The sequence below is a fragment of the Galleria mellonella genome, unplaced genomic scaffold (assembly GCF_026898425.1).
Source record: "Galleria mellonella isolate WM207_F2 unplaced genomic scaffold, CSIRO_AGI_GalMel_v1 utg33, whole genome shotgun sequence".
NCBI classification, from domain to species: Eukaryota; Metazoa; Arthropoda; class Insecta; order Lepidoptera; family Pyralidae; genus Galleria; species Galleria mellonella.
Genome location: NW_026442079.1, coordinates 7,094,063 through 7,118,095, shown reverse-complemented (window position 1 = coordinate 7,118,095; position 24,033 = coordinate 7,094,063). Strand labels below are relative to the sequence as shown.

General features: G+C 33.5%; 2 protein-coding genes across 4 annotated transcripts in view; one reads left to right on the top strand and one right to left on the bottom strand.

Moving 5' to 3' along the window:
• The first annotated feature begins 5,101 nt into the window (after window positions 1-5,101).
• The window catches only part of LOC113516630 (period circadian protein), a 45,138-nt gene continuing 26,206 nt past the window's right edge, over window positions 5,102-24,033 (top strand). For all 3 annotated transcript variants that reach the window (XM_031911637.2, XM_026901076.3, XM_031911636.2), the window contains exons 1-3: window positions 5,102-5,371; window positions 18,025-18,134; window positions 22,864-22,947. In XM_031911637.2, the coding sequence (XP_031767497.1) occupies window positions 18,046-18,134; window positions 22,864-22,947 (173 nt within the window). In that variant the 5' untranslated portion in view covers window positions 5,102-5,371; window positions 18,025-18,045. The remainder of the gene's footprint in view (window positions 5,372-18,024; window positions 18,135-22,863; window positions 22,948-24,033) is intronic.
• Window positions 12,479-17,078, bottom strand: LOC113519792 (uncharacterized). The gene is made up of 3 exons (XM_052896579.1): window positions 16,606-17,078; window positions 15,338-16,307; window positions 12,479-13,534 (listed from the first exon to the last, which is right to left on the bottom strand). The coding sequence occupies exons 1-2, from the start codon at window positions 16,748-16,750 to the stop codon at window positions 15,352-15,354; spliced, it is 1,101 nt and encodes a 366-aa protein (XP_052752539.1). The 5' UTR covers window positions 16,751-17,078; the 3' UTR covers window positions 12,479-13,534; window positions 15,338-15,351.

Below are 24,033 nucleotides of genomic sequence, written 5' to 3'. Positions count from 1 at the left end.
ATTTGCCAAACTGAATTAAAAAAAAAAAACAGAGAACAACATCTCGAAAATTTAAAAGTTGACATGAAATAATTATTATTATTCATCATTTAGCATATTTATTCAATAAATTGTAAATTTTTATTTGTACTACATTCATAAATAATTAATTCAATTCTAGGATAATATTTTTTTTAAATTTGTACATAATTTAAATATCAATTTCAAATTATAGCTAGATTTTTATTCTAAAGACCAATACAAAACAAATTTCTAATAGATTTAAGTTAATACTTTTATAAATTCAGCTTATGATAGTCCATAAAATAGTAAGTTCACAAAACTATTATAAAAAATTTAAATAATTTCTTATCTTAAGACATGTATTTAGAGAAATAGCATCTCAGAATCGACCCCAATAGAACCATTTCTCTAACTACTATTTTATGTATGATATTATATTACTTAATATATTAATATTACTTATCAATATTACTTAATTTTGCTTAGTTCATATCAGTTCGTAAAATAAAATTTCGTTATGATATTAAACTGAATTTTTTATTTTAGATACAGATATAGCTTAATCATGTAGATAGAACATCGAGGCCAAAGATTTAGGAATATAATTATTTCTTGTTCTTAGATCGAGTCATAAAAAGAGGTTAATATTTTATTAACTAATTATCAAATTACTTAACTATTTTTATATTAGTGCTTTATGTACTATAGTACCTACACAAGGTATCTTGATTTATCTATATTTAATTATTTAACAAAAGTAATGAGTCTTTGCACATCAAAAAAGTGCAAAAATTATAAGAATAAAATTAGAATTAATAAAGGAGTCACTTATCACAAACAAATATTTTAAATTTTATGCATAAATGCAAATATACATATTTCTTTTAAAAAATTCGCACAAATTAGCACGAATTTTTAGTGTTGCTAGTATTAAAAAAAATCCTCATAATTGAATTAAAATTCCTAAAATAATAAATTTTTAAATATGAATTGAATTATTTTTTATTATTTCAAAAAAGGAGAATATTCTATGTTCATCTATACTTGTTTTTATGTTTGTCCACCGATTTCTCCATCAATTGAGGACCAATTTTAAAAATTCTTTGAAACAAATATCTTATGACAAGTGAAATAATGAAATGAAAGAGTATATTCCCGATGTGGTCCAATTGTTACCAAGTCAGAAACTGATAATAGGATCTCAGAGAAATCGAAGGCAACTCTAAAGTTTTATGAGCACATATATGATGTTTCACATTTATTCAGATATTTGCGTCTAGTAATCATTATCTCTCTTGTTGTTGTGCTATTGATAGGAGGCACAACTACTCATTACGTAGTTGTGAGATAAAGTTATCCTTTAATATCGTAGACACGTAAAGTCCGTTAGTTGCTATTCTCCCTTAAGTTATTCAGATGAGCTGATGATTTAAGGTTTAACTCCTTAATAGGTAAAACTTAGGGGATAATTTCTTGAATATTATAAGCACGAATAGATCGTTTCTTAGTCTCTTTCAAGTTATTAGAGTCATTGCGTCTTGGAGCAGTATCATTAAAGATAAACAGGATTAAAAAAATAATTTTTTAGTAAAGTAAATAATTTTTAAACCTATAATTCTAAATTAGTTTGAATGTCTTATGTGAAATATTTTTTTACTTAGGTACTGCTTATACTTATTATTTGCACTAAAAAGGGGAAAATAAACAGTTTTTTTAAATAATTAAACTGACTTAAAAAAAGTGTAACAAAAACCAAAAGGCGAAAAATAAACTAATATTAAACTTTTTAATTAAAGGTCAAAATTTGTTTGAAGTCGGTGCCAAGCTTAAAGAGATCGAAAATAATAATTATGACATATACGGCTAAAATTACTAAAGAACAATTATGTAAATGAATAAACAATAATTTAATATATCAATTGACAATAAAACAGATTTTGTTCTTTAACTTAAAAGTTTTGGTTCATCGTTTTCTGAATTCGATTTAATTTTTTATATATACATTTTTTTATTAATTAATATTTGTATACGAGTATATATGCTATTTACTTATATAATATAAATATAATATTCGTCAAGGTATGTACTCCGTCTACATACCTTAATAAATATTAAATTACAATGGTATGGGGCAATTACTTAAATTATTAATAAACAGCCACCGTTTTCAAGTGACATCAAAAATAAAGAGGTTTTAAATTCAACTACATATGCTTTATCGGAACGATTTTTGTTATTTAAGCGATTGCTTTCGAAATTGACACCAGAGGACCCCTATATACTTCAAACATGGAACAGGTATGAGAATTAATGAAATTCGCTGACATATTTATTATTCAATCAATTGCTTTTAAATTCGATATCTGAGGATCCGTATAGACTTCAAATATCGATCTGATACCAGAATTAATAAAAATGACCACTATTTTAATAAGAGTACTAAAATATTATATGGCAGTATAACCCTACCAGAGTCGGATACAACCTACTTCCATACTTTCAACATAAACTGTGTCGAATATATAATCTAGTAATGTAAATGAACAAAAATTTTACATACACATTTTCTATACACTAACCTACTATGAATTAAGGAAAATAGCAACTGGTGATGTATCTTTCGTCTTCTTCTATGTAATTCCTTGTTCTTAGCATAAGACAAATTAAAATAACAAAAAAAAAAACTGTTTAGGTACTTGTTCTGGAAAACAGTACATTGAACCCCAGCTTGCTTCAGTACAGGAACACCGCTTAGGAACATTGTTACCCACTGACGCATTGTTTATTCCATGATGGTTGTTCAAAATTACGCAACTTATTTTCGACATGCATAGTATGGCATCAGATGGTATAAGATCGGACGACATACAGAGATTTTCTAGAAACGAAGTCGAGATTACTAGGTTAGGTTACTAGTCTAGGTTACTAGGTTGTTACCTACTTGGAACCTGGGTCCCCAACATTATGGCGCGGCAAGGGATACCGTGGTGGGTTTATTCGGTAGGAGTCCGGCAGTACCCATACGCTTCCTTCGGGGCGTTTGGGTTTGCATGATGCATTTCCCCACGAAAAAAAAAGGTTACTGTTAAGTAACCCTTTTTTTCGTGTTAAGATGTTGCTTGCTGTTAAGATAATTGGTGAACTTTGTTAATTTGATTACCACAAAACCTATAGAAATAAATTTAGAAAGTGTTTTTTAATGCTTTGACAAGTAGTAGTTAAGACTACAAATATCTGCGGTTAGTTTAATTTTGTAATACCTAATTATATCGGAGCCAATTATGAGACACCATTTCTCCATATAAGTTTATAAAATTAAAATTTTCAATTTGATATCACAGCGAAACCTTTATTTTAAGGATCAATATGAATTAAATTTCTAATAGATTTAAGTAAAAATTATTGTAAATTTCGTTAATGATTGTTCATAAAAAAGTAACTTTTTTAAACTTCCAAACTTAAGTATAGAAATATGGTATAATAGGTTGAGAGATAGGTTTAGAGAAATGGCGTTTCAGAATCGATCCCACAATGTCTCTTGCTAAGATAATACTAAGCTAAGATAAAACTTGCAGGTTCACGTAAATTGTCCAATCTTAAACATTTTTTGTGTCTAATTAAATTATCCTTGTGATAGCAAGAGAATACAAACCTAGTATTACACATAATTGAAATATGCTTGGATAATAAATCATTTGATAATGGCTATTGACAAATATGTTCAATGCAATATTTCAAACATAAAGATTTATAATTTAAAAGGCTCTCATACCCTCAGTACATGATCAAGCAATTAGAATATATCTATTAAAATTGTAAGACAAAACATAAAACAGTTTCATCTTCGTCCTATAAGCAATGTAGTTGACTCGAGCCATTTAATAGATATTTTGCAGACCTTTTAGAAGTTTAATAATCTTAAGTCCTAATATAATTCAATAAAATGTCTTAGTTAAAAAATATGGTCTACTGGCCATCAGAATTGGCTGGAAAATATTGTTATATTGTTGTCTTTCTCTATCGTTAGCTCGTAAGCGTTAATTGATACTCTGTCTCGTTTGCCTCTACGCTCACGTGTTTTTGAGCGTGAATTATAGTGTTGTAGCCGTTAAATAAATATTAATATCGACATTAATTTCATATGCAATGTTATGCTGATGCATCAATTAAAATTGAAAAAAACTAATTAAAATTAGTTTTTTTTATTAAATATTATATACGATTTATCTTAAATATTATATTTTCAAAATATTTTTAGATCTGAGTTTAAATAAATAAACAAATCGAAAGATCAGTAGTGAAATAATTCTTTCGCGAAAGTTAAGGCATTTTTTTTAAATAGGTAATGATGGAATAGTAATCTCGCCTGCACTATCGGTATACACTGACGGGGCACCAGTGAGTGACGATAGGTGAGGATGAAAAGACAGATCAGTTAGCCCATCGTGATGACATACACTTGAAATTCAGCACGATGTTTTCCAGGGGGACCACGTGAAGGTTGACCTGGTTGGGTGTATTGCTAGTAATGGGGCCCTTAGTCTCCATTATTAACAATCCTCCCCCCTCCCGAAAGCTCAGGTTGTGGATAAGCTCTTTACCGAAGTTTTTTTACAGTTTTTTCAGGGTCGGCAATGCGTACGTAATGCCCCTAGTATTACAGGCGTTCATGAGCTATAATGACCGTTTACCATCAAACCGGTTGTATGTTTATTGCTATTTTCGTAGTATAAAGAAATGTTAATAGGTTTCTATTTCATTTCAATAATATTTTTGTTACTTTTTTAAATTCATTAATGTAAATTTTCCTAATTTTACAGTAATATACTCTCGTTATACTTGTAATTATTATGTATGTTGTAGGTTTTTATTTAATATCTTTATTATTTACATCTGTTTCCTTGAGGATCAGTATGTAAAATTATATTTTTTATAAGATCTACGTAGTTACGTGTTAATTAATGTAGAAGATTGAGAATAATAAGCTCTATGAAAAAAGGGATAATGAAATAAAAATATCGACTGAAATAACTTATAGATAAATGTAGTCATTTCAATCGATATTTTTATTTCTTTATCCCTTTACGAGCACATCACTATACATCACTATATTGAGAGTGAATGTGAACTTTTGAATGACCATTACAGAACCGGTGATTGTTTTGTTACAAATATAGAACTGAATTTTTGTTCATCAATGTATTACCTCTTGGAGAGTTTAATATTGAAATAGTACATATAATATATAGTGGTTTTAGTAGTGTTTGTGTATTTGTAAGTGTAAATTAAAGTAATTAAAGGACATCGCAATTATCGAGAGAAGACTACTGACGATTACCTATAGCTTGAAGAATAAATTTAGGTTAAGGTATGTATTCTTATATTAAATATTTGTGCTGATAATTTATGAGGACTGGATGTATAATACGAAAATTTAAACTCTTATAATAAAAATTCAAATAATAATAAATAATTACAAAAATAAACATTTTTGTATAGTAATTTTTTTTTCTTAAACTTGCTTGGAAATGTGAGCATTATTTTGATAATCTTCTTCGAGATAAATCAAAATTGCCGTACGGGCCAGATACATGTGGGCAGCGGCCGGCAAAAGTTGTATGAAAATCCATATCTGTCGTGTTTTGCGGCCAGATAAATTAATATGTAAACTTATATCTGTCCTGTAATTTACAAATGGAATCACCTCTTCAAAACATGGCTACCAAGGGGTAACTAATAAAACATTTTTTTTTAAATTTCGAACTGGATTGCAAATAGAAAGTTGTTTATTGAAAAAAAAAACAAAGGAACATTATGGCGTGTGAAAAATTATTATTGTTCGTTATTCGTCATTGAACTTAAAAAGTAAAATTGTGTTTTTGATTTCCGCACATTGTTTGAGAAAAGTACTATACAAGCCTTGGCCACAACTAGGCATTGATGGACTCACGTATGTATGCCTCGGCTACACCTCGGCCCACATTTACATGTTTGTCCATCAATGCCTCAGTTGCTGGCCGCTGCAGTAATGTACTATATCAACCTATCACCCAGTTTGTATTGTAATTAAAGCTGAGAAGAATGACCAAGAACTATTTGCTGCTTATTGCAAATGAAAGTTGAGTTTACAAAAATTAAAAAAGTAATGGATCAATATTATTAAAAATTCATAATGATAAAAACTACAATCAACTTATTTTTTTATTTTTTTGAAGAAAATGGGTAAAACTAAGGAATATTCCCAAGAGATGAGGGCCATAATAATTGGTTTTTATAAATGTGGTAAAAAAAATTGTGAGTTTTTAAGACTACAGAAGATATTAAGGCAAACTGTTGATTACATTGTTATGAAGTTTTAAGGAACAATTTGTAATAAACACCTTCAGACAGACCAAGAGCCACAATTTTAAAACAAATTTGAGTATAGTTATTAATAGCATATGAAAGAGATGATTAACTGCACCACAAATAACAGCACAGTTTCATGCAGATCGTGATATACTAATCAGTGTATCCACAGTTAAAAAAAGACTTGTGACGTGCCACTCAAGTGTGTCAAAATTACTTATTAATCAAAAAGAAGAGACTTGATTGAGTAAGAGAACATAAAAATTGGACAATAGCAGATTGGGAAAAGGTCCTCTGGATGGACAAATTAAAATTTATTTTTGTGGTTTGTTGTAATGCTGTCTCAATAGTTAATTCATGTTATTTTATTATATCTGCATCAGCTATGTATGAGTGTTTTAATGAAAGAAATAAGATCCAAATTTACTGAACTATAGAAGTAGTTACATGTAACAGCTAAAACAAATTGAATCTTGACTTTTATATAAAACTGCTTTTGAGTAGCCATGGGTATTATATTGAATAGTTATGCAGATCCATATAACAACTACCTAATTGTGCCCATGTAATGACACAGACACTCAAATCTTGACTTGAACCTTAAATACCTGAAATTCTCTCTCCGTTTTCCCAATAGCTGTCTAAATAACCAATTAGTGTACTAAATGTGCAATATCTTGGAACCATATTCTCTTTATATTATATAATTCAGAAAGAAATCTGTGCTAATTTCATTTAAAGGATAAAAATTAATATGGGAAATATTTTAAACAGCTACTTGCATGAAATTGATTAAATTGGTCTATTCTATTATTAATCCATAAAGTTTCACTGCTGGGCAAAGGTCTTTCCTATTTTCTTCCAAAGTTTCCTGTACTGCTCCATCTCAAACCAGTGCCTTTTAAATTTGTTTATGTCATAACACTATTGCTTCTTAGGCTGGCCTCTGCAACGTGGTTCATTAGTAGGCACCTATCGCTTGGAGATCTTTGTCCACTTATCGGGACCCATATGGCTAATGTGTCTCGCCTAATTACAACTTAAATTTGTCCGACTTTGAATTAAAGAAAATATAGTTATGTACCTACCATATTTATAATAATAATATAAGCCCTTTCACTCTGAACATTCTATAATCTTGGCTTATATATATATATATATATATTATATTATATTTATATTAGATTATATATATAGATACTTATAATAGCAAACAAACGGCCCGCCTGATGGAAAGCGGTAATCGTCTCCTATAGACATGAGCAGTACCATGGACATAATATACTGTTTCACCCATGATACCCCTCAAGTATTTTTAAATAACAAATATTGATCCTATTACTTGAATAGCAACCAACCAAACATAAAACGTAACTGAAATTTTACTTTAACGCTAGCTTTATCTATTATTTGAATATGAACTTAAATTTTGAGTTCTCTGCCTTATGTTGGCTTCTATCTTAGCACGAACCACTGAAACTATTATTTGTCAAGAGCATATTTGTGGCCTTATTGTACACACGCTAAGTAGGTATCAAATATTTATTGTTTGGTATTTTCGTTAAGTTGATTAACATATGGGATTGGTTCACCTTTTAGTTCAACTACCCAATAAATATTGGGTTGTAATATCTAATAAGTCTATTTGGTCTCAGTTTTTGTTGTACACATATATTATATATATATATATATATAATATATAATATATATATATATATATATAATATATATAAATATATATATATATATATATATATATATATATATATATATATATGTATATATATATATATATATATATATATATATATATATATTATATATATATATATACACACAAATATATATAAAAATATAGATGATGATATAATGCGATCTTTGTACATTTGTCCTTATTGCAAGCGTTATGCACGTGTACCACAGAGTCTAGTGGCGACAAACGTGCGCGGTAGGGAAGGGCAAATGAATAAAATAGATCGATGTTTTTATCCCTGGGCTCAATTACCTAAAATATTCAAAAGCGAAAAAAAGTATCACATGGTATTATTAGTTTTATTATTAATAAAATACGTATTTAAGCGTGTTTAGTAAAGTAAAATATACTACGAGTACTTTGACTAAAATTTATATAAGTTACAAGTGCTCTGAGAAATCAAAAATTTAAACAATGGTTATTTATTTTAATTTAATGTGTTCCCCTTTTAATTTGCTTTCGTTATCTGGCACAACTAAAATTACACCCGAAGCAAGCCTTTTAGACGATACTGAGGAAATTTGACACACCAAATATACTAGTGTAAAAAATTAAGGGATCAAAAAAAGAATTTAAATTTTCGACGATGTTTCAAATGGCTGTATATTTGATAAAAATGGTCGTATTGAAGTAAAATATTTAATTTACAAATTGTTTTGTTAAATTAATGCACCAACATTAACTCTCTCTCTCTCTCTCTCTTTTTCTCTCTCTCTCTCTTTCTTTCTCTCTCTCTCTCTCTCTTTCTCTCTCTCTCTCTCTCTCTGTTTAGTGTAATGGTTGACTGGTAGAGAATGCCATGAGACATTAAGTCTGCCCTGTAGACATATATTAATGTGTGCAAAAGTATAAATAAATAAATACGAAATCACGGGTAAAACACTGGTTTAATACATATAGGTGTGGCACACTGTTCTTAGCAGCGCTTGTGGGTTTCCCTATCATATATCGATTAATATTTTTCATTATACCGTTAGTTTGTTTGATATTCCTAGTCATATAGGTACATAAGGGTAATTGTAATAAAAATAAATTTTTTAAGGGAATTCAATTGTAATACAATTATCAAAAACGGTTCAGAACTGGTGAAGTTGTTTTTCCAATCAATAGGAGTTATCTCTCATATTAATTTTATCGCGATTGATATTTTCATTATTTTATGTAGAGTAAAAAATAGTAAATATTACGCAGGTGATATATCAGCGTCATTAATTTCCGCGTACAAGTGAGGCGTATCGACTAATGAATGGTGGATTCGTGTCCATGTTATATTAATACGTAATTGTTTCATGTATTAAAATAGGAAATACGTAACTATGACACAGGGCTTAATTAATTTTGCGTAGTTATCGGTTATAGGTCCATTCTATTTTCAGATTTTATGTTAATAGATGTATGTCATTTTAGATTAACCCTAGTTATGTACGAGTTACTAGGGTATTGCACCAAAACATACAAAGGAACCTTTATGATCCGTCTTTTTCTGATCATTCGTATGCCACGGCGCTATATCTCAGCCAGTAATAATGCTATCGATTAGATAATTAAAAAAGATTTAGTAGTGTGTACACTCTACTACACACAGTGGCGGATTTGTAGTCTTAGCCGCCCTAGGCCCCAGACTATGTAGTAAGTATCAGCCACCCCTTTCTCAGCACCCATTATATTGAGTACATAATAAATTTACTTTTTTCCCAACTTTTATCGAAACCGATTCAGAAATTTAGTTAACTATAATATCTGCTAGTTTGTAATATTTTCCAAGGTTTCTTTGTTATACATACTTTGAGTTATTTCTTATTATCATCACTGGATTTTTTTGTCACGACTGGCTGCCCCTAATATCTGGCCGCCCTAGGCCCGGGCCTCCTGGGCCTTAGGGCCGAATCCGTCACTGCTTACACATATTGCAATAGGAATAATTAAGAATTTGCGAAATTATCAATAATTTTCTAAAAACAAAGTTCATTATTCGGTCCAATAAATTCAGTATATAAATAAATATTTATGTACGGAATCCTCTGCTTGTGAGTTTAACACGCACTTGACCGTTTATATTAATTCGATTTCAAATAGAAAGAAGTTCTCAATTCACTGCTGAACATGTCTCCTAGGGGGTTTTGCTAGTAGTTGTCATGCTTGGCAGGCTGATTCGCAATCGCAGTTAGGCTTTAGAGATGTTTTAAGAGAGGCGCTGCTGTCCATCCCTCGGCTTCTTTTAGTTCCCTCACACCCGAGAAAGGAAAGGGTAATCTATTTTATGCCGGAACCACACGAGAATTTATTTTTATATTTGTTACCTTAAAGTTGTGTCAGTTATGAGCCGATTTGGATTTTTTTTTATCTGAAAGCATATACTTAAAGATTAGTCCCATAGAAATTTTATCTAAATCGGTTAACTTGAATCAAAACAACTGGGTTTTGCTACTATTAAAGTCGGCTTTGTTTTGTGGAACACAATTTAATATTATACTACTGTGGTCAAAAAATAAGGTGAAATTGTTATTTAAAACTCCCGGGCGTCAGGGAGCCAGGTAATTTTTTTCTAGTTTGGTAAGACTGTCTATAACATTTACCAAGCGTCTGTTTGTCAAAAGGTTTAATTATCTCCGAGTTACACGAGTTTTTGTAAATAACCAAAAGTGATTTTATATATAAATATATGGTTGATACATTTCTAGTCGTCGGTAACTTCAGAAGTTGAAGTATGCAGGATGTTCCGTGTATTATACAAACCTCGAACTAGAAATTTACTCTTATCTTTATTTCTCATCGGTTTATATTTATTCATTTAGAGTCTATCAATAAAGTTGTGTATACTTATTTGTTATTATTAAAGCAAAATATCTAACTTTTAACTAGCGTGGCGAGTTGTATATTGTAAAACTTATTATCTTATTGCTTAGCGACTGTCCGCAATTGTTTATCATGAAAATAATAGCGAAGAAGATTCTGTGTAACGTGCGACGTATTTACATCTGGCGTTTATATAATCACTTGTTTATAACCTTTAAACGGATTTCAAAAGGAGAACTTCTTATTCTGAGTGATTTTATTTCTAGTCTTTTTTTATATTTGAAATTAAATTTAATTGAAACTTTTATGAATATGATGATCTCGATGGTGTATCGGCTTAATATCCTGTCTCTCACATTCCGATGGGCCCCTTGTAATACTAATATGTTCTGTATTGGTTGGGTTTTTTATTTAAATGTCTAAATCTATATAAATAAAAATGAATCGGCGAAAATGGCAAAACATGCATAACTTCAGAAACACTGAACAAAATTGGATAATTCTTTTTTGGTATTTGTTATTGCAGTACAATAAAATTATAGGAAATTCAATACATTTTTTTTTAAATCTTAATAAGAAAAGTGACATAGAAGAGTGTGAAATTCAATATATTGACAAAATATTGGCAGATTGACAGTTAATTAGACCATATATCATATCCATATTGTAATTCTTGATTAAATTACACTGTTATTATAAAGAGGAAAGATTTGTATGTATGTATGTAATGAATAAACACAAAAACTGCTGGACCGATTCCGAAATTTATTTCACCATTAGTATCCTACATTATCCCGGATTATTATAGGTTATAGAATATTTTGAAAAAGTTAGGGATCTGTATGAAAATTTCGATAATGTAACATAAGGTGTGACAAAGATACCAAAAAATCCTTTTACCGTGTACGCTGCTGAAACTATTGTCATTAAAGCAAAGTGACGTACTACAAAGTTTATAGAGGACATCAATATCGACAAAAAGTCCATTATACCATATGTCAAACTATTACACAGTCACAATAACTACTTTTTCATGTTAAAATATGAAATAGTTACGCCGGTACAAACTAGGCCACATTATTCGGATCTTAGCATTATTCAAATCTTAGTATTAATTAAATGATCAAACGAACTTACCTAAAGTGAAGTTCGATCAAAATTATCTTGACTTCGTTGAAGAGATTTATCTATGACCATGTAGTAGCCTCGCTACGCTGCAACCCTTCGCACAAGCATTCAGAGGGTAGGAATAAAAACATAATAATGACATTGCTGTCACTCTCCTATGCCGACACATTCCGACCCAGCCTCATTCTATTTAGAGCATAAGGTAGTAACTGCTAGCAACATTGATATTAATTTGGGTTTTATAAGCAGAGGTGGGAGGGACCTTAAATCTCTTCAACGAAGTCAAGATAATTTTGATCGAACTTCACTTTAGGTAAGTTCGTTTGATCATTTAATTATCTTGACTTCGTTTCCGAGATTTATCTATGACCATGTAGATGTTCAGAGGTTTTTATCAATGTTGCAAAAGAATTAAATAAATTAAAAATAAATAAAAAGTAAAAAACAAAATTTAATCAGTGTGTACATTTCTTTATTATATCCTAAATAAACTGAAAATATGGTTATTATTATCTAATTAATCAATAAGTTAGAAGTGGTATCAATAATTGGCCTATTATAGAAATTGGCAAATACTGCTGATTGGTCAGACCAACCAGCAACCTTACGAATGACATCGACACTTAGGCCTGCACGTGAAGCGGCAGAGGTAGAAGCGTGCCTTGTACTGTGGGCACCAAATATGGAAGTATCAATGCCACTCTCTTGAAGAGTTAGTTTTATCCAACGCCCTAACGTCTGAGATGAGACGGCTTTATATGGTTTCCTACTAGTTAAAATTAAATGGTCCACATCATTAGGTCTTACAAAAGAAGTTGATGCTACATAAAACTTAAGTGTGGCAGCTGGGCAAATACTAGGTCTAGAATTAAAAAACGGTAGATTCAATACCGGTTGGCGACGACCAATACCTGAAGTTTTAATTAAATCTGATATAGCTATAACTATGCGGTCATTGTAATAAGTAATGTTTGAAATTTTTATCAATGACAATGTTTGCGTTCTTTGCCCAGTTGCCAAAGCTAACAGCATCACTAGTTTTTTGCTTAACATTTCTAAATTAATCGAATCGTTTGAGAGATTGGCCAAATGATTAAGTACAATGTTAGTATCCCACGTAACAATATAACGGGGGAAAACGGGTTTCAATTTGAAAATACCCTTGAAAAAACGTTTTATCTTTTCATTATGACCAATATTATTACTAGAAATTAAGGAAATAGCAGATCTATGATTATTTAAGGTTCCGTAGAATGACCCTGATTGGAAACATTCTGTCAAAAAAATTAGCAGGGAACTGAGATTAACTTCATAAAAATCACAATGATTCTGATTACAATATTCCCACCATTTTCTTAGACTGGAATTATACTGCGATATAGTATTCCGAGACAAGGAAGAGATCATAACATCTACAGCTGCTTTTGGTACTCCCTGCTTGGAAAATCCTTCCCGGATAACACGCTCGCTACCAAGAAAAGTTGACCATGTAGCGGGTGAACTGAACTGAAAGTAGAGATAAGGAGATATTTATTAGGTCTAAAAGTTACAGATTTCGTTACAGATAATGATTTAAAAAGGGGGTACCAAGGCTGTGATGGCCATTGTGGTACAACCACTATGCCTGTAGCTCTATCATGTATAATTTTGTTTAGTACCTTTAATATTATAGCGAAAGGAGGAAATGCATAGAAGAAATAAGTAGACCAGTCCAAAGTAAAAGCGTCAATATTATAAGCATCGGGATCTCTTTTCCACGATATGTACTTAGGGCATTTAGTATTAACACGAGATGCAAAAAGGTCTATATCTGGTTTACCAAATGTATATACTATTTCTGAAAATGCATACGACGCTAATTCCCATTCAGTATCAATATTTAGGTTCCTCGATTCTCTATCGGCTTCAGTATTTAATGTAGATTTAATATATGAAGCAAAAATGAATATTCTCCTTTCCTCGCACCATTTCCATATTATATTTGCAATATGATTTAAATGCGGGTATTGAACTCCGCCCATCCTATTAATGTACGAGATCGCTGTTGTATTGTCGACACGCAAAATAATATCACAATCTTTTTTTGTGTTAGCGAATGATTTCAGTCCGAGATAAACGGCTAGTAATTCTAAATAATTTATGTGGTTAGTACGCTCAATGCGAGACCACAAACCACCAGCCTTCTCATTGTGACAGGCGGCACCCCATCCTGTCAATGAAGCGTCAGTAAATAGTTCCATTTCATATTTATGTTGTCTAATACGATTACTAGCTATTAGAATATGATTTTTCCACCATATCAAATCATCGTGCAATTTATTTGGAATAGCCATAAAAGCATTGTAATTATCTGCATTACGCTGAAGTGCCATATATTTAGCTCTTTCTAGTGACTTCGTATGTAGCCATCCATAGGAAATGGCAGGACATGCAGCAGTAAGGGAACCGAGAACTCGCGCAAATTCTCGAATGCGTATAGATTTAGTAGTGAGTAACATCTCTAAATTTTTGAGTATACTATTTCTTTTTCGATCGGGTAATTGCAAAGTCATCGACTTGGAATCGAGAACAAATCCTAGGAAAGTACACGAAGTACTTGTTTTCAAACTACTCTTTTTATAATTTATTACAAAACCTAAGCTTGTAAGGCATTCTTTAGTATTACTTATATTATTCAAACAAATCGCTTCCGAGTCTCCTAGTAAAAGTATATCATCCAAATAGCGTACTGATTTAAAACCACGAGCTCTTAAGTGAGTCATAACGGGCTGTAAAATTTTTGTAAATATGTAAGGCGCAGAACATAATCCAAACGGGAGTGCAGTGAATTCGTATTCCTTCAAAATAAAATCGTAAATATTTTTTATGGCTAGCATGGATTGGGACTAAAAAATAAGCATCCTGCAAATCAATATTGGCCATAAAAGACCCTTCAGTTATTAGTTTTGTCGCCGTCCTAATATCTTCCATCTTAAAATGTTCGACACGAACATATTTATTTAATTTTTTAAGGTTCAATATAAACCTCATGCTACCGTCACTCTTTGGCACTAAAAATATGTCAGATAAATATTGTCCCTTAACAGGATTGCATTTTTGTATGGCCCCTAATTTTATCAAATGTTGAATTTGTTTTTTAAGTGCAATTCGTTCATTAGAACAAAAAATACGTTTTGGATATTCACTTGGACTCTGTTCTGGTATAGTAATAAATGGAATTGAATATCCTTGAATAGAATTTAAAATAAAGTTATCGCTTGTAATTGAACGCCAAGCGTGTAAAAAATATTTCAAGCGACCTGCATATACCTGAGATTCTGTATTTAATTCCGCGACCGATCGGCTGCTGGTCGCGGCTTGTAGACTGGTTGGCGCCGCGCTGGCGGCGGCGGCGGTGGTTGCGGACGGCGACTGTGTGGCGCCGGTGCGGCGACTACACGTCGCCGATTCGCATATGAAGTTTTGTGCCCACCGGCTCGTTGTTGCGAGTTGGTTTGACTGGCGCACTGACGTGGTCGAGCCGATGGGCCCCTGAAGTTTAAACCAGAGCTGGAAGAAGAGGCTGTAGCTTGAATTAATTGACTAGTCTTCTTAATTCCTCGAGATTCCTTCACTACTTCAGATAAACTCTCTCCGAATAAGAAAGTATCTCTCTTCCGGTTTTTAAAAGTATCGGCCAAAGATTTGTCTACTAATGGAATGATGACTGACCGACGGGTGTCTGTTTCTGCGTAGTGGGAGTCTGCGATAAGTTTTCCCGTATCGCTCAATATGCGAATAACTTCGGATATAACAGGGTCTTTCTTTAAAAGAGCCGTCATGGCCTTTCCTAGGGCTGATAGTGCACGTCCGAGCTGATCTTGTTTACAAATCAAACGTTTATCGCGGAGACGGCAAGGCTCAGGAAGCATAGCATGGACCTCTGGGTTTAGAGTGGGTGCCTTTAAGAACGGCAAATTTTTAGGAAACAGATATTTCTTTATAAGTTCTTCTCTATTTTCCTTTCTTAAGCCCTCTATTAAAATTTTTGGGAACCTTGTTGCTATATCTTTATATATTTCATCACCATATTCAGTAATTTCCGATTCATTTTCTCCTAAGGCTTGTAATAATTCCGAGTCAATGCATTCTGCGACTTCCTCATTATTCTCAGTTACAGTTAAGGGTACTTCCTTAGGAGGAAGGTCTTGGTACGAGTCAAGATCCGAGAAAATTTCTTGCTGTTCGCTTGAAATATTACCCACATTAAACAATTCAGTTTCTCCAGGTACCGGATGTTCTGGAAACGAATGTTACGTATTAATCCTCAAATTCACTAGGATTTCTTTTAATTTAAATAACAAACACGTCTCCTTCACTAACAATGATATTAAGTAATATTCATTGTAATAATTTATTTATAATAAACTCAATAACGAATTTTTAGTCAAGGAAAAAATAAAATAAAACAATATGTGGGTAAGTTCGATCGTGCAAAATATGCCAACGATCATAATTGATCCCGAAGAATACAACGGGATTAAAAAAAATTATATCTCGAAGAATTCAACGAGAAATAAATTTGTGATAATAATCACCTTCGATATGTACATCATCTTCATCGCTGGAGTAAACAATACGCTTAGTATTACGACACTGTGTTTTAAGAAGCTTCGCTTCATATTTCTTCATTTTTCTTGACCAACGTTCCTCTTTCGATTCTTCGCGTTTGCGTTTAGGCATTTTTTTTTTTTTTTTTTTTAGTAATTTTTTTTTTTTTTTTTTAGTTTATATATTTATAAGCTTGTGCAGTCGGCGCGAGCGCACGGACAAGAATGAGGCTGGGTCGGAATGTGTCGGCATAGGAGAGTGACAGCAATGTCATTATTATGTTTTTATTCCTACCCTCTGAATGCTTGTGCGAAGGGTTGCAGCGTAGCGAGGCTACTACATGGTCATAGATAAATCTCGGAAACGAAGTCAAGATAATTCTTATCCAAATAAAACATTTCATATTCAAGACTGTTTCAATGTCTGTACATTTGAAGCAATGAAATCGGACATTCCATTCAAAAGATATTATAGATTTTGTTGTGTTTCAATCCCTTACAACACCGGCGGCCACGGCACGTGGTAGCGGGTGGTGCGATGTACACCTATGACATAGGTACCCGGCGGCGCGGCGTACATCTATGACATAAGTACCCGCGCAGCTTATTCGCACGGTCAGTTTCTTAGCAGCGGACACTACCGTCGTTGAATGTTTTGACTTTTTCATAGTACATTTTTTCTGTTCCTGTTAAAGTTCTTTTCATAACTACCTAACCTACCAAAAATTTTCCTGTCTTATTTTAATTTGATTTACATTATAAATATATACTAGAAAATTAAAACAGCATATAAGTAAAACAGCGATATATGTTATGTATATCGATACATTGATGTGTTGACGTATTATATTATTATATTATATTGACGTATTAACGAATGACGAATAGTAAAATTAAACGAGTAGATTTTTAATCAATAATGAATGGTGGGTCGTTTTTTGAGAGTTATATATATTAAAATAAATATAAGAAATAAAATATAAAAATAAAGCAAAAAAAAAAAAATAACAAAAAGAAACTTTCCGATTGTAAATAGGTTTATGGATAAAAATAATAAAATATTAAAAACGTACTTTAAGTTTTTTTTTTTAAATAAAAGCTGTAAAGTTTTTAAGAAAAACTGTTCAAAGAACTGTCTAAAAATACATTTATTCTACATTTCTCAAAATGTTTAAAAAGTAAATGTCCACCCAAGCGAAGCCGGTGCGGGCCGCTAGTATACTATAAATATAGTATAGGAATACATTTATTTAAATATTTATATCAGTTGTCTAGTATCTGGTATAATAAGCTCAGCTTGATTTGGGATTAGACGGCGCTGTGTAACATATCCGGGGTGATATTTATTTATTTATATAAGTTGCAAAGTTTTTTTATTATTAATTACAATACTATTTATCTTTACAGTAAATTTGAAGATCACACAAGATGGATACTTTAGACGATTCTGAAAACAACGCCAAAATATCAGATTCTGCGTATTCTAATAGCTGCAGTAATAGTCAGTCCAGGAGAAGGTAATATATTTAAGCATACTATTTTTAAATATTTATTTATGCTGTACGACTACATAATTTGCGGTTAAATTCGTTTGAATTAATTTGCTTATCCATTTAAGCAAAATGTGTTTTTTGTTATGTAATAACAACCGGATTAACTTATGTGTATTTTCGTCGAGGAAGCTCGACTAGTTCCGCGAACATTCGGGACATTTAGTTATGAGTTTTCTCAATTAAAGTACATGTATGTTATTTCGGTTTTTATTATATTAAAATATAATGTTCACTTACAAAATTTTAGCAATAAAATGTGTTTTGATTCTGAAAACCTGTGCACATGCGAAGTTGGTGAAGTCGGGCTGTAAAACATGTCCGTTAACTCCATGTTTGTTAGTATCGATACAGCTCCGATACTATATATTTCAGTTATGAGTTTTCTCAATTAAAATACACATAAGTTATTTCGGGTTTTATTACATCAAAATATAATGTGAACTTACGAAACTTTAATAATAAAATGTGCGTGGATTCTAAAAACCTGTGCGCATGCGAATACTGGTGAAGTCGGGCTTTAAAATATGTCCGTTAACTCCATGTTCGCTAGTATTCTTACAATTCCTATACTATCTATATAATAATGAGCTTTCTCAATTAAAATACTCGTAAGTTATTTCGGTTTTTAATACATTAAAATATAATGTTAACTTACGAAACTTTAGCAATAAAATGTGTTTTGATTCTAAAAACCCATGCACATGCGAATGCTGGTAAAGTTGGGTTGTAAAACATGTTTGTTAACTCTTAGTTCGCTAGTGTCCAAGCAGCTCCGATACTATAGCATCAGATCTGTTGGCTAGTGTTAGCTAGACCTTTGTAATGCAGTGACATTGCATTGAGATTACAATTTTAGAGCAAATTCTCTTGCTTCAACAATAGTAATGAACGATCGATAAAATTAAAAATGTAATAAATTTTAGTTCCATCAATTTACAACACTAAAGTGGCGATTATTACGTATAGAAATATATAATCGTAAAAATATGTTTACAATAGCTAGACTAGTTAAAGGGAATGGCTCACAATTTTTTTTTTGGATGTTAAAGGAAAATAAAAACGCTAAGTGAATATGGTTATCTACTACTGTGATAAAAAGTAAGTCTCCGACTTTTTTGCTTACAGAGTAACGTTTTGAATAAATTAGAACACAATGAGAATGGTGGGACAATTATATATTGAGTTTTTTTTTATATATCTATTTGGTATACATGATTCTTAAGTGGATGTAATTTTAGACATAACGATGTAGCTAAGCATGCCCCCATTGTATATTTATTATGTACATTTTGTTTTGCGAAATTGTGTATTCAAAGTCTTATCCATAACGAGTATTTACGTAGTTTATTTTAAAAATATTAGTATGGTGGTGGATTACATAGAGTTAACATGATTTACTATCAACTAGAATTATTTTTATATTAATATTATTATATAAGACATTAGTAGTTATAGGCGAATATGTCCGTCCGCACCGCAGACTGCTGTGTCGGTTCTGGCATAAATGGGCCACTCCTTCCTTTCCCCGTGGGTTTCGTATGAGGCGACTAAGGGAACTTATTACGGGTAATTATACGGGTCGAGGGATGGATAACAGCGTCCCTCTTATAATATCCCCAAAGGCCTAACTGCGGTTGCCAATCCGCTTGCCAAGCATGGCAACTATTAGCAAAACCCCCTCTACGGTAAGCACCATAAAAAACTGCCCCCAGTCTCCGGCGGCTTCGCTATTTCTGACCAAGGTAGCGGTCATGGCAATAACGGAGCAGGGGGAGCTAAGAATCTCCGGCAGAGATTCAACTACCAAACAAGACGTTTGAACCTGGCAACATACAATACGCGAATTTTGAGGACTGATAAGAAGATTATTGAGCTGGAAGAAGAGGTCACTAGTTACACTGATATATCATAGGATTATCTAAAGTCCGAAGATAGGTGGAGTATACGATGATCCTTGTATCCGGTAATTTGTTCTACCACCGGGAGGGCGACTATCCATTTCATGGTGGTGTTGAGTTCATCGTCTGCAAGCCCCTCGTCAATAATGTCTTAAAGATCGAGAGTGTGTCGGCAAGGGTGGTATACCTAATACTCAAAATTACCTAAAGGTATTCGTTGAAGGTTATTCAAGTATATTTGCCGAACGTGACACACTCCGATAATGAGGTGGAGGTAATGTATGAAGACCTTACAAGAGCTATACATTCCTTTAATACTCAATACACGGTATTGATGGGGGACTTAACGCTAAACTGGGCACAAGGATAAACGATGAGACGAGAATGCGGAACTACATTATTGGGCAGCGAAATCCTAGGGGACAGTAGTTGGCTGACTTCATGGAGAAGGAGGGACTTTATGATGACCTCCATCCAAAAGCGGCCACACAGAAAATGGATCTGGGCTAACCTTGACGGATACACAAAAAATGAGATAGATTTCATCATGACGACTAATCGCCATTTGTTCAATGATGTCTCAGTGATCAACAGGTTTAAAATCAAAAGTGATCACTGAAGAGTAAGAGGCTCATTGAACCTGAATATTAGGTTAGAAAGGTTGCATCGGATGTAGTTCGCTCCGACCTTCTTTGTATGCCCTTATCGAAAATCCCGAGAGTTTTCAACTCGAATTGTCGAATTATTTTCAGTGCCTGGTGAATTGTGAAACAGCGAACGATGTCAACAATAAGCTAGTGGAAACTGTCCAAGCAGTGTCCGAATAGTTAAATTTTGCAAACCTCAACACTCAAAAATAAAAACCAAAATATGAGGAAACAGTATGAATTGTCTCAGTCTTCAACATCTACATTAAAATGTAGGCAGCTTAATAGGCTAATCTCCAATTGTATACGGCGTGATAACGCCAGTTCAATACTATTTGCATTGAACAGGCAATAGAGCGGAATCAAAGCTCCAAAGTGCTCGTCAGAGATTTGGCTATTGAGCGAAACCAACTGACAAAGTTGGAGACCGATACCGGTAATATAATTTACGCCACATCTAAGATTTTGAGTAAGATCTATGGGCAGCTGTACACAACGTTGTTGACACCGCATACTAAAGCGAATAACGACGAAAGAGCTAAAGTATACCAGATGTCAGTTTACAGAAGATTGAAATGGCTCTCAAACAGCTTAAAAATGGAAAAGGCACCAGGGGAGGATGGAATTATAGCAGGGAGGCTATTTAATTTCGTTATCCATAACGGTGTTACGCTAGAGCCGTGGAATAGAAGTGCGGTAGTCTTGTTCTTCAAGAAGGGTGACAATACCCTATTGAAGAACTGTAGACCAATATTCCTTCTGAACCGCGTCTACTTACTGTTTTCAAGAGTTCTGATCAATTGTCTTAAGCGGAAATTCGACGACTTCTAGCCACCCAAATAAGTTGGCTTCCGATAGACTACATACATATGCTACGGCAGATTACACAGATGACTGAAGAGTATAATCTGTCACTATGTCTGGCGTTTGTGGACTACGAGAAAGCTTTTGATTCGGTCGAGACAGTACTAGTCCCTCCAACGGTGCCAGATTGACTGTAGGTATATCGTAGTGTTGAAGTGTATTAACAGTAAGACTACGATGTCTATCCGAGTACAGAACAAGAATATGAAACCCATCCCAGTGCAGAAAGGTGTAAGATAGGGGACGTCACATCCCCGAATATCCTTACAGCTGCATTGGAAAATGATTTCAAATTTTTGGACTGGAAAAGATGGTATAAACATCAATGGCGAATACATCACTCACCTTCGATTTGCCAGTGATATAGTAATTATGGCGAAATCCCTGGAGGAACTGAATACTATGCTCCATGACCTCAAAGGTGTTTCTTAACAGGTAGGTCTTAAGATGAACACGGACAAGACTAAAATCATGTGTAACGTTTATGTCACACCTATACCTGTTACGATTGAGAACACTACTCTTGAAGTTGTCGATAAGTATGTATACCTGGGACAAGTTGTCCGAATGGGTAAGTCTATCTTCGACCGAGTGGTCAACCGATGAATATAACTTGGCTGGACAGTGTTTGGAAAACTACGCCACATCTTTTCGTCCAAAATATCTCAGAGTTTGAAGACGAAGGTCTTTAACCAGTGCGTGTTGCCAGTGATGACATATGGGACCGAGACATGGTCCTACACGATTGCTCGTATGCAAAAACTTTAATTTACTCACTGGGTTATGGAGAGGGCTATGCCCGAGCATAGCCGAGCATAGAGAGTCCGAACTCTCTTTGCGTGATAGGATATAAAACGAAGATATCCACAAAAGAAACAATGTATCCGATATAGCCCGAAGGATAAGCAAGCTGATGTGGCAATGGGTTGGTCACATAGCTCGAAGAACCGACAACCAATAAGGAGAAAAGGTTCTTGAGTGACGGCCCCTTATGGTCAAATACAGTGTAGGACGACCTCAAATGCATTGCAGGAAATTAGTGAATGCAGATGGCTCAGGACCGTTCCTTATGGCAGTCTATGGGTGAGGCCTATATCCAGTAGTAGACAGATAATGGCTGAAATGATGATAGGCGATAATTCAGTAAACAGAATATATCTCTAATATTAAATTAAATAAGTAAGTAAAGTCTTTAAAAATTTCACAATGCACAATGGGTCACAACGCTCAATGGCTATGTGTGAATATAACAATTTAAATAAGTAAACATATTATATTTTTCAGTCACAGCTCGAAATCGACTCATTCCGGAAGTAATTCAAGTGGTAGCAGTGGTTATGGTGGAAAACCCTCCACATCTGGAAGCAGGTTGGTGTATAATTTATACCGTTGTAATTATAGGGTAGCAGCGTCCCTGCCAAGTGTGGCAACTAATGGCAAACTCCCTCCCTCCCCTCATAGTAAACATCATCAGAAAGTAGCCCCCAGTTCCCGGCGGTTCCGCTATTCCTGACCACGGTAGCAGTCACGGTAACGGCGGAGCAAAAGGTGCTAAAAATCTCCGGTCGAGATTCCGCTATCAACCAAGACGATTAGATCTGGCAACATACAATACGCGAACTTTGAGGACTGATAAGAAGGTTGTGGAGCTGGAAGAAGAGGTGAACAAGTTACACTGATATATCATAGGATTATCTGAAGTTCGAAGATAGGGGAAGGATACGATGATCCTTGAATCCGGTAATTTGTTCTACCACTGGGAGGCGGCGACCATACATTTCATGGTGGTATAGAGTTCATCGTACGCAAGTTCCTCGTCAATAAAGTCTTAAAGATCGAGAGCGTGTCGGCAAGGGTGGTATACCTGATACTTAAAATTACCAAAAGGTGTTTTTTGAAGGTTATTCAAGTATATTTGCCGAACGTGACACACTCCGATAATGAGGTGGAGGTAATGTACGAAAACCTTACAAGAGCTATACATTCCTCTAATACTCAATACACGGTATTGATGGGGGACTTAACGCTAAACTGGGCACAAGGATAAACGATGAGACGAGAATGCGGAACTACATTATCGGGCAGCGAAATCCTAGAGGACAGCAGTTTTTTTATGGATGATAATGGAATGGCAACTTTGCCTACGCTTTCGGTATACACTGACGAGGCACCAGTGAGGGATGGTAGGTGAGGATGAAAAGGTAGGTCAGTTAGCCCATCGTGATGAATGTACTTGGAATTCAGCAAGATTGATTCCAGGGGAGACAATGTGGAGGTCGACCTGACAGGGTATATTGCTAGCAATGAGACACAGCAGACAAGAGACAATGAGAGGGACAGCAGTTGGCTGATTTCATGGAGGAGGGACTCTTTATAATGAATTATTTTTTCGGTCTGTCAATCAAAAAATGGACCTGGGCTAGCCCTGAGGTATACACAAAAATGAGATAGACT

What these genes read in the sequence shown, in the direction of transcription:
- LOC113519792 (XM_052896579.1), bottom strand. Translation starts at nt 16,750, where the DNA reads ATGCCTAAACGCAAACGCGAAGAATCGAAAGAGGAACGTTGGTCAAGA. An exon ending in AGATGATGTACATATCGAAG is followed by an intron (nt 16,308 to 16,605) that starts GTGATTATTATC and finishes ATTCGTTTCCAG; the next exon opens with AACATCCGGTACCTGGAGAA.